The sequence below is a fragment of the Notolepis coatsorum genome (genome assembly GCF_963971535.1).
Source record: "Notolepis coatsorum genome assembly, chromosome: 4".
Taxonomy (NCBI): Eukaryota; Metazoa; Chordata; class Actinopteri; order Aulopiformes; family Paralepididae; genus Notolepis; species Notolepis coatsorum.
The window spans coordinates 22,105,321-22,118,732 of NC_140168.1; the positions used below are offsets into that span (position 1 = coordinate 22,105,321).

General features: G+C 47.0%; 1 protein-coding gene across 1 annotated transcript; it reads left to right on the plus strand.

Moving 5' to 3' along the window:
* Positions 1-12,329: 12,329 nt before the first annotated feature.
* cldn35 (claudin 35) lies at positions 12,330-13,031 on the plus strand (the record flags this gene model as incomplete). The annotated part of the gene is made up of 1 exon (XM_084313531.1): positions 12,330-13,031. The coding sequence occupies one exon, from the start codon at positions 12,330-12,332 to the stop codon at positions 13,029-13,031; it is 702 nt and encodes a 233-aa protein (XP_084169657.1).
* Between the last annotated feature and the right edge of the window lie 381 nt (positions 13,032-13,412).

Below are 13,412 nucleotides of genomic sequence, written 5' to 3' on the forward strand. Positions count from 1 at the left end.
AAACGTTTTGTGGCTATCTTAAAACTGTTGTTTAGGATTAATAGTTTTACCGTTGTCGTTGTTGTTTATTATTGTCGTCGTTGTTAATGTTGTTGTTACTATTGTGATGAATTATCAGGCCAGCGGCAGAGTCGTGTAGTTACTAGTGCGTGTGTGCGTGGGATCAGGAATGGGTCATGTCGTGGAGGTGTGGATTAAGGTGGCCAGTCGCAGGAGGAAAGAGTAGAACCCATGGGTGGATGCAGTATGTCTGGCTCCCTTTTTGGTCGTTTCTGATATTTTGGATGAGGGGGGTGGGGGGGGGGGGGTTAGTTATCCAGTTAGAAAGGTAGCGCCGTCACCGGGACCCTGGCTGGTCGGAATGGACTTGCCATGATCAGGGTCTCCGTGCGCTCGGACAGATGGGAGACAATCGGGGAGCGATGTAATCGGAATGAACTGGGACTTTGGGGGGGGGGGGGGGGTTGAGGATACTTTTGCAATAGGCAATGAGTTGACATTTTAGACTTTTTGAGAAGAAAAAAACAAGTTGTTTCTATTACTGTTGGTGTGTATTTTAACGAGTATACTCATCACAAAAAAAAAAGTTACTACTTTTGATGTTTCCGTTTCATATTTTTATGCGTTTTTATTATAATTTTTTTTAAACACCAGATGAATCGACATTAGGCGCTAAGCACGGCCCCTCGGATCCACTAAACCGACACTGGTCACAAGCTGTTGTCACGGATACTGTCTTTTTTTTTTTTTTTTTTTGGTTGTAAAATGCTACGCAGCGTAACTGGTTGTCCGGTGGGGGGGGGTTAGGAAGGATGCGGGCGGGATAGTCGGCGCGCACGGCTCGCCAGGGGGGACGGCTCTGTCAGAAACCATTTTGTAATAAACCACCCGTAAAGCAGCAGGTTTGCTATGAATGAGTTTGAGCAACCGCCTGTCGAGCGCGTGAGCGTTGACCAATGGGGGGAGAGCGGGAGGGGGGGGCGGGGTCAGCCTGGGGGGGGGGGGGGGGTCTACTGCATGCAATAAGATTTCTCTGTTTGTTCTTAGAGGGCCGCAGAGCCGTTGGAGAGGTGCACTAGTTTTACTGAGCCAAGGGACGCTGTGGTTTTAAACACACGGCATCAATCTGGCGTTTTGGGAAAAAACCCTCAAGAGCCCCGTCTCTCCGAGGAGGAGGACGACGACGGCGTCGAGAGGAGATATTATGGGATGGATTGACCCTATTCGCACGGCGGACGTTTTTCTTTTTTTGCCTCTCGTGTCGTGCTCGGGTTCGTGGCTGGAAAGGAATCCCAACCTGAGCGGGACGCTTATTATATATGTCGTGCCCAAACCCGCGGGCGACGCGAGAGGCAAAATTGGCCGCCGCCGTGCGAACAGGGGTCACTGACGACTTCCCCCACGTTTTGAGCAGAACACTGCAAAGCAATATTAACCCAAAATCTAGTTTTCAAATGCGGAAAAATCAAAGCTATAATTCTTCTCGCCGGGCTCGTTGGGTCGGCTCTCACTGTGCCGTTTCTTTGCGCTTCTGTACATAATTTTTTTTTCTTTTTTTTGCTTGTATCAATCAATCAGTGGGGATGTGCATTTTGTCGATTAGCTCTTTAGGCTCTGAGAATTCTTTTTTTTAAGTAATAAAACTTAAGACTTTGCTCACCTGCATGCCAGAGTATTGTCCTTAAAAAAAAATTTAATAAAATGAAAACCCTCTTTAGAATCATATTTATTACAAGACAGAAAAAAAATTTTTTTTTTTTTTTTTTTGTAAATGTTCAATTTAGTGAGACTGTTTTAGGCTAGCAATATTTGTCCGGTCTCTCGAAGATGTATTTTGAACAACACAAATGTCAGTAAATCAGGAGGCACAGGTCGTTGGCGGGAGTCGAGGGGGTCTGAGCTTTGCGTCGTGTCCGAATTCAAACGAGGTACTTTCTTCAAACGTGGACCTGTCGAAGACATAACCCCCCTCGCTTCCGTCCCCCAGGCTAGAGTGGCGAGCGTCCATTTTGTCTCCTACTTCCTGGTGTGTGCCCCTCTCCTGTCTCCATGGCGCCCCTTGGCAAAGGCCATTTCCTCTTCATGAGGTCTGTCGAGCCCCATGGCGTCCACGGCAACAGGATTACCTCTTTATAACCTTTTTAAAAAGCAAGATCCATATTTCTTTCCGTGCCCTAAATTGAAAGAGAGCATGATTTATTTTTTAATTCCTCTGACTTTGATATATATTATTATATCTTAACGGATTTGTAATTTGACATTGTGTATTGTGTAATAAACATTTTTTTTTTGTACTTTTTATTTTAATTTTTGTTCGTGTGTTCCAACTCTGCTCTGCTGTTTTTATTTTATTTTGTTCTGCTTGTGGTCTCTGAGCTGTGTGTGATTGTCCAATAGCAATAGAACTATAGAATTAGAACACTCTAATTCTATGAATAGAAAGACACCCTTTCTGACCTGCTGGGGAGGGGCGGGACTTCCTCTGGCCCCTCCTACAAGGGTGCCCAATCACTCGCTGTTATTGCTATTATGTGACACGTTTAAATACTTTTTTTTTTTTTTTTTAGCCTGCAGGGAATTACTTGTGTTATTGTGCAAAGTAATAAATTGGTATTTTATGCCTATATCATATGCTGATGTGTTCTCCTCATTAATATGCAGGTGGAGTCCTGGGTGTTTGCACAACATGAAGACTTGTGTGGTGGCACTACACATGTAGGCATTTAATTTCACTGACATTAAACAGATCATGGAACTTGATTAACATAACTCATACATGTTCTGCCACTAGGTGGCACTGTTTACCAACTGAAGACTAAAACTCCTTTCCTTAGCTCATTTAACCCAAACCTTCTGCTTTATTTCATGTTGCCCTTTCAAAATAGATAAGTTATACACATATTATAATTTATTACATGTATACTCTTATTATACATCTAGGTAATGGTGATCACTGTCCTACTGCATGTGAGAAGTAAAGGAATTTAAAATGATTAAATGAACAAGCTTTCATGAATTATATTATTCATGGCGGAGTCCGCCGATGTTAATGTGACCCTTGACCTATTCACAAATACTTATTTCTCTGATCAATCAACAAACATGCTCCTCTCAAAATACTAAAATTAAACACAGGATGACGGGAATAAGGCCTGATCTCGTGCTAGAGGCTCAGGTGATCCACAACACTGGCTTGCCTTTAAACAGCTCAGAAACTCATGTACCACTGTTATAAGAAATAAAAAAAAATTACATTACTGTGTGTATCCTGGTCGTTGTAAACAGCGACTCCTACAGGTCGGTCGGGGCGCCTGCTCAGCGAGAGAGGGAACTGGGGGAAGTAGTGTGAGCCTCCCACGCTCCCCCAGTGAGAGTCCTCGCTGTCAGGTGAAAAAGAAGCGGCTGGCTGACTCTGCATGTATCGGAGGGGACATGTGATGGTATCTATCAACCCTCCCTAGACCGGCAAGTGGGGGGCAAATTCGCGCAACGACCAGGAAGGGGAGGGGGGAATTGGCATAACGACTAAATTGGGATGGGAGAAAAATACAGAAAAAACAAGACTTCTAATTCACTACCCACTCATATTCGTTTTGACGATTCTGTTATTTCTAGCCAAAACTAAATTTGTCAAGACTTCTTGTTGATGTTAATGTTGATATAGACACTGATTGTGAGAGTTCCATGGATCACACCTCAGTTCTCCTTTAGTCCCTTTTCCACATGAAATATTAGACACCATATATCTCCAATCCATATATCCCAGGACCTCTACTGGTGAGGATCATTTTGCCTCTTTTTTTTTTCTAAAACTGGGAGCTCCTTTTAACACTTTGATTGCCATGGGTTAAATTCATGATATACCATCCCTTGCCAGCTCTATTTAACATGGAGAAGTTCCCCTTCTTTGCAGGGCTATAACTTTTTTAATTCTATTGCTAGATTGCCATTATTAGGGCCCATTCAATGTCCTATATGTATTGTTCATGGTGTAGCAACGTTAAACTTTTTCATTCACATTCATACTAAAATTTGGTCTACTCTAAAGTATAAATATGTTTTCATCTCTTTCTGCAGCTTTCTCCAGAATGTGATTTATAGCCCTAAATGCATTATATTGATGATCAAATACAGTTTGGTAGGAATCTGTGCGAGATAAAAAATGTCAACTGGATGTACTTCTAGGAGTTACTACACGTCATCTGATGTTGACCGGATGGGCGAGGGGGCATTTATAATTCCGTGGGCAACGTTATACCATTCATCTAATGTGGGTCATATGTTCATCATAGCAGTTTATATCGAACATGGTAATACTACACGCTAAAACTCACCCCAGTCTCCTCGGGCCATTGGGCGATCAGCGTGGAGTAGACAGTTTTCTATTATGGGATGTTGAAATGCCCGATCTATTTCCAGGTTGTATAATAGTATATACGTCCAAATCATGTTGTTTTTTCGAGTTATTTCCACCGATCGATGTTCACTTTGTGAAGACTGAGTCTCTCTAGCATTAGCGAGTGCCCGGACCCCATATGGAGTGAGTCCTGCCGGTTCAAAGGTTGATATCCGGTTTTGATCTGCCGATCGGCCACCAGATGGCGCTCTTGAACCGCTAGAGGGTTGAGAGGAGATCAGCACTGTGTGTCAAGGCTCCAGAACGGAAATATGATTTCGATCACAGATTTTTGAAATATTGATATCAAAGACGAGTTACGGCGTCCGCGGCAACTTGAGCATGGCGGGGAATGACTAGTTCCGGCGTTTTCGGCAGTTAAAGTGTTAATTACAGAGCAATTGATGCATATTTTTTATCTTTCCATCTCAACAGGAAAATGTCCTAGTGTCTTAAGTCCTTTCTCTCAAATCACTGTACTAAGCCCACACCAATCCGGGTTCAGAGCCAATCATAGCACATTATCAGCCATCTCTTTAGTTACTAAATTAACACTTTGACTGCCATGAAACGTCTTTTCACGTCATTGCTGGCCATGCTCAAGTTGCCGGGGGACGCTGTACAGCGTCCTTATATCAATATTTCAAAAATCTGCGATCGGATTCATTTGTCCCCTCCGCTGGCCTGAGATCCACCAGCAGGACCCACTGAGCTCTCTGGCGGTTCAGGAGCGCCATCTGGTGGCCGATCGGCGCAATCGCCAAACAGGATGTTGAATAGAGGTTGTCCTAGACGACCGTAGTACTTCCGGCGCTCGCTATAGGTCCCGCGACTCTGGCTCGTCACACTACACAGTGATCGATTGCCAATAACTCGATAAACAACATGATTTGGACGTATATACCATTATACAAGCTGGAGATGGACCGGGTAAATTTACATCCCATAATGATAAGATTTCAACTCGACGATGATCGCCCAACGGTGCGCGGAGACTGGGGTGAGTTTCAGCGTGTAACGTTACCGTCTTCGATACTAACTGCTATTATCAACATTTGACCCACATTAGATGATTGGTATAACGCTGCCCACGGAATTATAAACGCCCCCTAGCCCATCCGGTCAACATCAGATGACGTGTAGTAACTTCTACAAGTACGTCTAGTTGGAATTTTTTATATCGCGCTGATTGCCATAAAACTGTATTGCATCATCAATATAATGCATTTGGGGCTATAGATCACGTTCTGGAGAAAGCTGCAGAAAGAGATGAAAACATACTTATACATTAGACCATACTTTACTATGAATATGTGAATGAAAAAGTTTAACGTTGCTACACAATGAACAATACATATAGGACTTTGAATGGGCCCTAATAATGGCAATGTAGCAATAGAATTTAAAAAGTTATAGCCATGCAAAGAAGGGGTACTTCTCCATAGACAAATAGAGCCGGCAACCTATGGTATATCATTAATTTAACCCAAGGCAACCAAAGTGTTAATGACATATCAGCTTTAGACTAGAAGAAATACTGTCCTCCCCTCTTTATTGATCTGTCAAAAGCTTTTGATAGTCGATCACCATTTACTCTGAAAAAGATGAGCTACTATTGTTTTCTGGTTTGGATAGAAATGCATGTGATTGTGAAGATAATCTGTCAGGGAGACGTCAAGTGTGTAAAGTCTGTTATGTACAATACAAGTTTTTAATCAATAACTAAAGGTGTGCCACAGTGTTCAGTTCTAGGTCCTGTCCTCTTCACTATTTATATTAATGATAATTGTGTCTGCACTGAATTGTTGTACGCAGATGATAGTGTTGTGCTGACTGTACAATTGGCCATTGAGAACTTTATTACCCTCCAGGAAGCTCTTATTAAACTTCAATTGGTTCTTAATGCTAGTAAAACAAAATGTATGCTGGTTTCTAGAGCCAGAAACATTGAATAGATGGTTTACACATATCTACCATAAGTGGTTCTAGCATTGAGAGTCACTGAATATAAATATCTTGGTGCATGGCATGACTAACACATTTAAATTCGATGTGGACAACCTTGCTTCCAAGTTGTGACAGAAAATTGGCATCCTATACAGAAACAGAACCAGCTTTCATTTGATTAGTAGGAAGAGTGTTGTCTAAGTGGATTACCAGAGCAAAATGTACTATACAATTTATAAAAAAAAATATGTTTCAATATAAATAAGATGGCAAAGTTTGTCAACTGAAATAATACACCATTTTTAGCCTTCATGGCAAATCAATTTTATTTTAAATTTGTTGGTCACATTTGTGGTGGCCTATTTTGTTTTCAACCAAATGTTGATGACATAAATGTGTATGCTCATAATAGTTTCACAACAAAGATTGTCAATCACAAATGTAATTTAGATTAAAGAAAAATTGTCAACAAAAAAAAAGGTCCATCATCCGTCCATCATCCTTCAGCAAACTGAAACCTCACTTAGAATTCAGCTCCTCAAAGCACGTCTGGATGATCAGATGTCTTTGAATTAATGTGTTTTTGTTGTTACCCTAGTGGGAGTATTTATTTTTATTTTTTTATCTTTTTCTCCCCATCCCAATTTTAGTCGTTGTGCCAATTCCCCCCCTCCCCTACCTGGTTGTTGTGCGCATGTTCCTCCCACTGGTCGGTACAAGGGAACCCTGAAGTCTACCACACGCTTCCTCCGACACATGTGGAGACAGCCAGTGGCTCTCTTCTCACCTGGCAGCGAGGACTCTCATTGGTGAAGCGTAACGCGTGGGAGGTCACGCTGCCTTCACCACTTCCTGCCTTTTGCTGAGCAGGCGCCCAGACCTGACCTGTAGGCGTCGGCCGCGTCGCTGTCCACAACGCCAGATTACCACCCTCGACTTCCCTCCCCCTAACTCAGCCAAACGAGTTAGTATGACGACCGGCCCAAGCCGCAGGCAATGCTGACTCCGGGAGTCGAGACTGCAGCCTCTTGCATTGGAGACGGGCGCAATCTCCGCTACGCCATCCGACCACCGGAGTATTCTTTTTAATGACAATTTCATTATGATTTTATCATGTCCTTTATGTATTTAACAATATAATTAGACATTATAGATGTCTCTGCAATGTGGTCTCTTGTCTTCCTTGTATTCTTTTTCATATCCACTAGATGGAGATCGGTAGGATTAAAGCACTGATATTCGGGCGGCTAGGTGGTGTAGTGGGCAAGGCGCTCGCCACCAAAGCTGGAGACGCTGGGTTCGAGCCCAGCTCTCGGCGTTGCTACCAGCTTGGCTGGGCGCTCATACTAACACAATTGGCAGTGTTAGGGGTGGGAAAGCTGGTGGGTGGGTCCTGGGCATTGTGGACAGCGACTCCTACAGTTCGGTCGGGGCGCCTGCTCAGCAAGGGAAGGATCTGGAGAGGGGTAGTGTGACCTTCCACACGTTACACTCTCCCGGTGAGTCTGCGCTGCCAGGCTGGCTGCCGGCTGGCTGCACATGTGTCGGAGGAAAGCATGTGACAGTCTCCGGCCTCCCGGACCAACAGTAGGGGGGGGGGGGGGGGGGGTGTGCGCGCAACAACCAGGAAGGGGGTTGGGAATTGGCATAACGACTAACAGTGGGATGGGAGAAAGATCGGAAAAAGGAGGGGGAAAAAAGAGAATAAAAAAATTTTAAATTTAAAAAAAGCACTGATATTCAGGATCTAGTCATCTTGAAAAAGTCTGAATCTGGATCAGGGTGATCCTATCCCGGATTGCTTTGAAATACCGGGACAAAATCTGGCCGAGTTGTCTGATCCTGGATCACAAAAAAGGGGATTTAAAAATCTGATCGGATCAGATGGGGATTAAAAGTTTTGAACTCCTGGGCCCTGGGGATAGAAGCTCTGCTTCTGAGTCTCTCTGTACTGGCCATGAGGCTCCGGTAGCGCTTGCCTGACCGCAGCAGTGCAACGAGGCAGTTGTTTGGGTGGCTACTAGAGTCTTTGAATATTCTCTTAAGCCTTGGCCCCGCAACGCCTGGTGTAAATGCCCTGCAGAGTGGGAAGCCCACCTCCAATTGTGCGTTCGGCTGAACGGGCCACTCTCTGCCGTCTGCTGCGGTCGTCTGCGGTGCTGTTCCCAAACCAGGAGGTGATGTTACCGGCAGTCAGGGTGCTCTCTATTGTGCACGAGTAGACGTTCTACCAGACCATGCCCTCCCACTCACCCCGCCAAGTCTCCAGAACAGAATAGAATGACTTGGCTATTGATTGATTGAAAAGTTTATTAACAGATTGCAGAATGGGTACAGTACAGTACGGCTCAATACATACAATTGTTAAAAGGGATGCAGACCTGAGAAAGACTTTCGCCTCGTTTACATCAGGGTCCCCCATTTTCAATTCATCAACAACTGCAACCATAAATTAAAAACATATGTACATGTACACAAAAGTAAGGATAGGGAAGGGTTTGGGGAGGTCTGAGGAAATTACTAAATTACTAGGTTACTAAACTCCAACCCACACATCAGACCAAAACCAATGTAAACAAAGTGCAAATACCCAGTGGGGCTCTTTTACCTGCTGTTTGACAGCATGAGAGATTCTACTCCTTTGTAAAGCAGGAAGCTGGAGCATGTGCAGTAGTTTAGGGCTAATATCCCTGGCCTGACTATATATGTAAAGAGCTGGCTGTGGGGTCATTTTACTCTGTAGTAAAACAACGTTTCTAATAAATACAAGAGCGACCCAGAGTGGAGGAATTCCCCTTTAAATGCAATTCCTGAAACATTGTCTATACACACTCTCAAAATGGTAGCCTAAGTGCAAACCTACGAAAAGGCCACGAAACACTCCGTGTTAAACTCACGATTCAAAAGTTAAATAACCGAATGCAAATCTATCATTGCATAAACAAAGACGGACAATATGACAAAGTATCTGCATCGATGTGACACACGGTCAACCCTGAATGCATCTTATTTATATCATGGCCTCCTATAGGTGAATACTCAAATCCGATTGGCTGGATGGGGTCGTGGATTAATTCCAGATATATATATATACGGCAAAGCTCCGACAGAGGCTTCTCACAGTTCTAAATAAATGCAATCAATAATTGTAAATCAGTCCATTGGCTCACATAGGGCAGCCATCACTGGCATGTCACCTCCTGCATCCGCTGCCACCTTCTTATCATTCCCAGCAGCTCTCCCGTTTCCTGCGCGCTGGTCTGTTGTCATGGCCACCGTTACCAAGGAGAGTGGAGGCTACACGAGAAAAGGAACTTGATCCACGGATCCTGTTGCCATAATATTTAATTCATCAACGCACACATACACACACACACACACCAAGGTTCAATGACATGGGGAGAGATAGGGACAGACTGTGCTGTTAGCAATACTAATTTATGAAATGCAGAATAAAGAGTTGCTCAAATGTGACACATACAGAAGACATTTTTTTTGTGTAATATATGACCAAAATAAATGTCTCGACAAGAAAACTAAAAACTTTTATGATCTAATCTTTAGTATTTGACAACTGTTTGTTTCTTTTTACAAATATGGGGGAAATCTTGAGTGAAATTAATGTCACACCGTCAGAATGTTTCATAAGCTTTGTTGTCCAGGCAACTCTGGTCTCCATCATCATCCAGTGATGCATCAGGGGGGGGGGGGGCACTACCAAACGGTTAACCCTTTCACTGCGACGTTACACAGAGGGTTAAGGCCTTTCACTGCCACACAACAGCCGGTTAACCCTTTCACTGCCACACTACAGAAGGTTAACCCTTTTACTATCACGCTACCGACGGTAACCGAAATTCAACTTTAAAAAAAGGTATTCCCACACACAGCGGTCGGCACTCGGGGGGCGTCACACGCCTCGTTCAGGTGACACCTGTTACACAATGGAAGAAGTGTGACTTTGTCTCCGTGACCTCGTGTTTCTCTTGTGGTTTTTCAGCACAGTGGCCAGTGATCACTGCAACAACAACAACAAAACAAAACAAAACAAACACCACCTATCCCCCCCCGCCCCCCCCCCCCCCTCTCTTTTTAAAGCCCTTTCACTGTGTGTGGCTCCGGGGGACAAAAAGGGCCGGTGTGTGAAAGCTGCTCTTTTTCTAAAAAGCTCATTTCAGTGTGTCGAGTGACTGGGTTTGGGGAGCAGCGCGCCGTGGGGTTGAGAGCGCGTGCGAGCCCCATTGTAGAGGCCCCCCCCCGCAGATTGTCTTTGTGTTAATTGATCCGCCTACACTCACCACTCTCTCCATCCCTCCCTACCCCCTTTGTTGTCTTGCCCTCTTTTACACCCTCCCTCTCCCCGTCTCTCTCTCACTCCCTCTCTCTGTTGCGAGGCCACACAGTGTTGCTCTCACAGGTCGACCGTAAAGCAGTCGGGGGTTCTTCTGAAGATGGGAGGGATGAAACCTTTTCTTCACTACTCACCCTTAGGTCTTACCAAGTGGCTGTGCCTGTTGCTCTCTACACCCTGACCCGGGACCGGGGCTGTGAGCTTTTTCTCCTGTGTTTCATCAGTGTGTGAGTGAGGGGGTGGTGGTGGTGGTGGTGGTGGTGGTGGTGGGGGGTTGGGGGCAGGGCAAGGGCACGGCGTTCTGAAGTGGCCTCCTCGCTCATCGAGGCTCGGAGCCTATTGTGACGAAGACACACTTCAGCAGCTAGCGGTGGAGCGGCGGCGGCGGCAGATGACGAGGTCCGAGTGTCTTTCTGTGTCTGTGGAAGATTGAGCTCTCTCTCTCCCGAGTCACAGACACTGAATATAGCGTTGTTTTTTTTTGGGCTTGAGAAACACCAGGACACCACGCCAACGGAAGCTCGAGTGGAGGTGGATTTTTGAGACTAGCAACCGGACAACTGGGATTTTTCTTCTTTCTACCCTCGTGAATTGGACATCATCCTCTCATCAGCTCCTTGTATTGACTGTTGTGGAACATCTGTGTTTACGCGTTTTTTTTGTGCTCATCTCCGGCGGACCTCTACTTCATTAATATTCCGAGGAGTTATTAAAGAGGACACATTATCTTTTATGTTCTTTTTGTAATCAAATTATACCCCCCCCCCCCCCCCCCCTTCATAATCCCTAGGATCACTTCTTTTAAAATCGTGACAAGATACATCCACGGGGCGCATCGGTGAACCCTGAATCCCGGGTATCATGTTGTCTCCGTCTGACCCGTGGTCTCGGTAAGGCTATACGAGCGTAATCAGACACTGGCCCCTCATAATAAACCCAGAGAGTGTTGGCGTGGAGCCAGGTTAAAGGCACAGCGCTACTACCTTCCAAACCTGGATGAAATTCAGTCCTCCGCACGCAAACCCACTAGGGCGGCCCCTGCCGCCTTTCACGTATTCATTTATCTTTTTAATTTATCTTTTGGACCCGATCAATCCGTTATCGGTCAGCCGCGACAACAAGTGGCTGCACCAGCTATTATCGACCGCTCAATAATTCATCGGCTTAAAACTTCGAAAGGCAAAGAGGGGGAGAAAGTGAGCTGAACTTTCGGAAACCTCTCTCTCTCTCTCTCTCTCTCTCTCTCTCTCTCTCTCTCTCTCTCGGCACCGGATGGTGGTGGTGGTGGTGGAGGAGAGGAAGAGGACGATCGCCACTGCCCCGGGAAACGGAGGAAGAAGAGGAGCTCTGAAAAAAGGGGACGCGGTTGTGGACAATCGAGAGGGACAGAAAGTTCGGACAAAAAAAGAGTTCACGTTGTTGATCGACGGTGGAATGAAAAAGTGATCTGGGGGACGACGAAGCACTAGTGCTACCGAGGTGTAGGTCTCATCCAACACAGAGAGAGAGAGAGAGCGAGAGAGAGAGAGAGAGCGAGAGAGAGAGAGCGAGAGAGAGAGAGAGAGCGAGAGAGAGTACGAATAAAGCGAGAACACGACAACGCCAGCGGCTCTGGAGCGCGCGCGGCGGGTCACCATGGTCAACACGGGCATGCAGCTGATCAGCTTCACCTGCGCGGTGACGGGCTGGATCATGGCCATCGCCGTGACGGCGCTGCCCCAGTGGAAGGTGTCCGCCTTCATCGGCAGCAACATCCTCACCTCCGAGATCAAGTGGGAGGGCATCTGGATGAACTGCGTCTACCAGACCACGGGCCACATGCAGTGCAAGACCTACGACTCCATGCTGGCGCTGCCGCCGGACATCCAGGCGGCGCGCGCCCTCATGTGCGTCGCCATCTTCCTCGGGTGGCTCTCGTGCACCGTGTCCTGCTGCGGCATGAAGTGCACCACCTGCGCCGGGGACGACCGGCGGGCCAAGGCCGGCATCGCCCTCTCCGGCGGCGTGCTGTTCATCCTGACGGGCCTGTGCGTGCTGGTGCCCGTCTCCTGGACGGCCAACACCGTGGTGCGGGATTTCTACAACCCCAACGTGCCCACCATGCACAAGCGGGAGCTGGGCCAGGCCATCTACCTGGGCTGGGCGTCCGCCGTGATCCTCATGATCAGCGGGGCCGTGCTGAGCAGCACCTGCCCCCACATGGAGAAGGGCAGCGGCGGCGGCGGCGGGTACCGGCGGGGCTACACGGGCCGCAGCTTCGCCAACACGCCCGCCACGGCGCCGGAGCCCCCGAAGCCCATCACGGTGAACAGCCTGCCCCTGAAGGAGTACGTGTAGGAGGGGGGGGGGGAGGAGGCGCCAGCCTGCCCCTGAAGGAGTACGTGTAGGAGGGGGGGGGGGGGGGAGGAGACGCCAGCCTGCCCCTGAAGGAGTACGTGTAGGAGGGGGGGGAAGGAGACGCCAGCCTGCCTCTGAAGGAGTACGTGTAGGAGGGGGGGGGGGGGGGGGGGAAGGAGACGCCAGCCTGCCCCTGAAGGAGTACGTGTAGGAGGGGGGGGGGGGGGGAAGGAGACGCCAGCCTGCCCCTGAAGGAGTACGTGTAGGAGGAGGGGGGGGAGGCGCTTCGGGGGAGAGGAGCAGATGGACAAAGTAGAGAGACACAGGGACATTGAAGCGACCAGATGACTTGGCTGCTGTCGAGACCATAGATATATATAT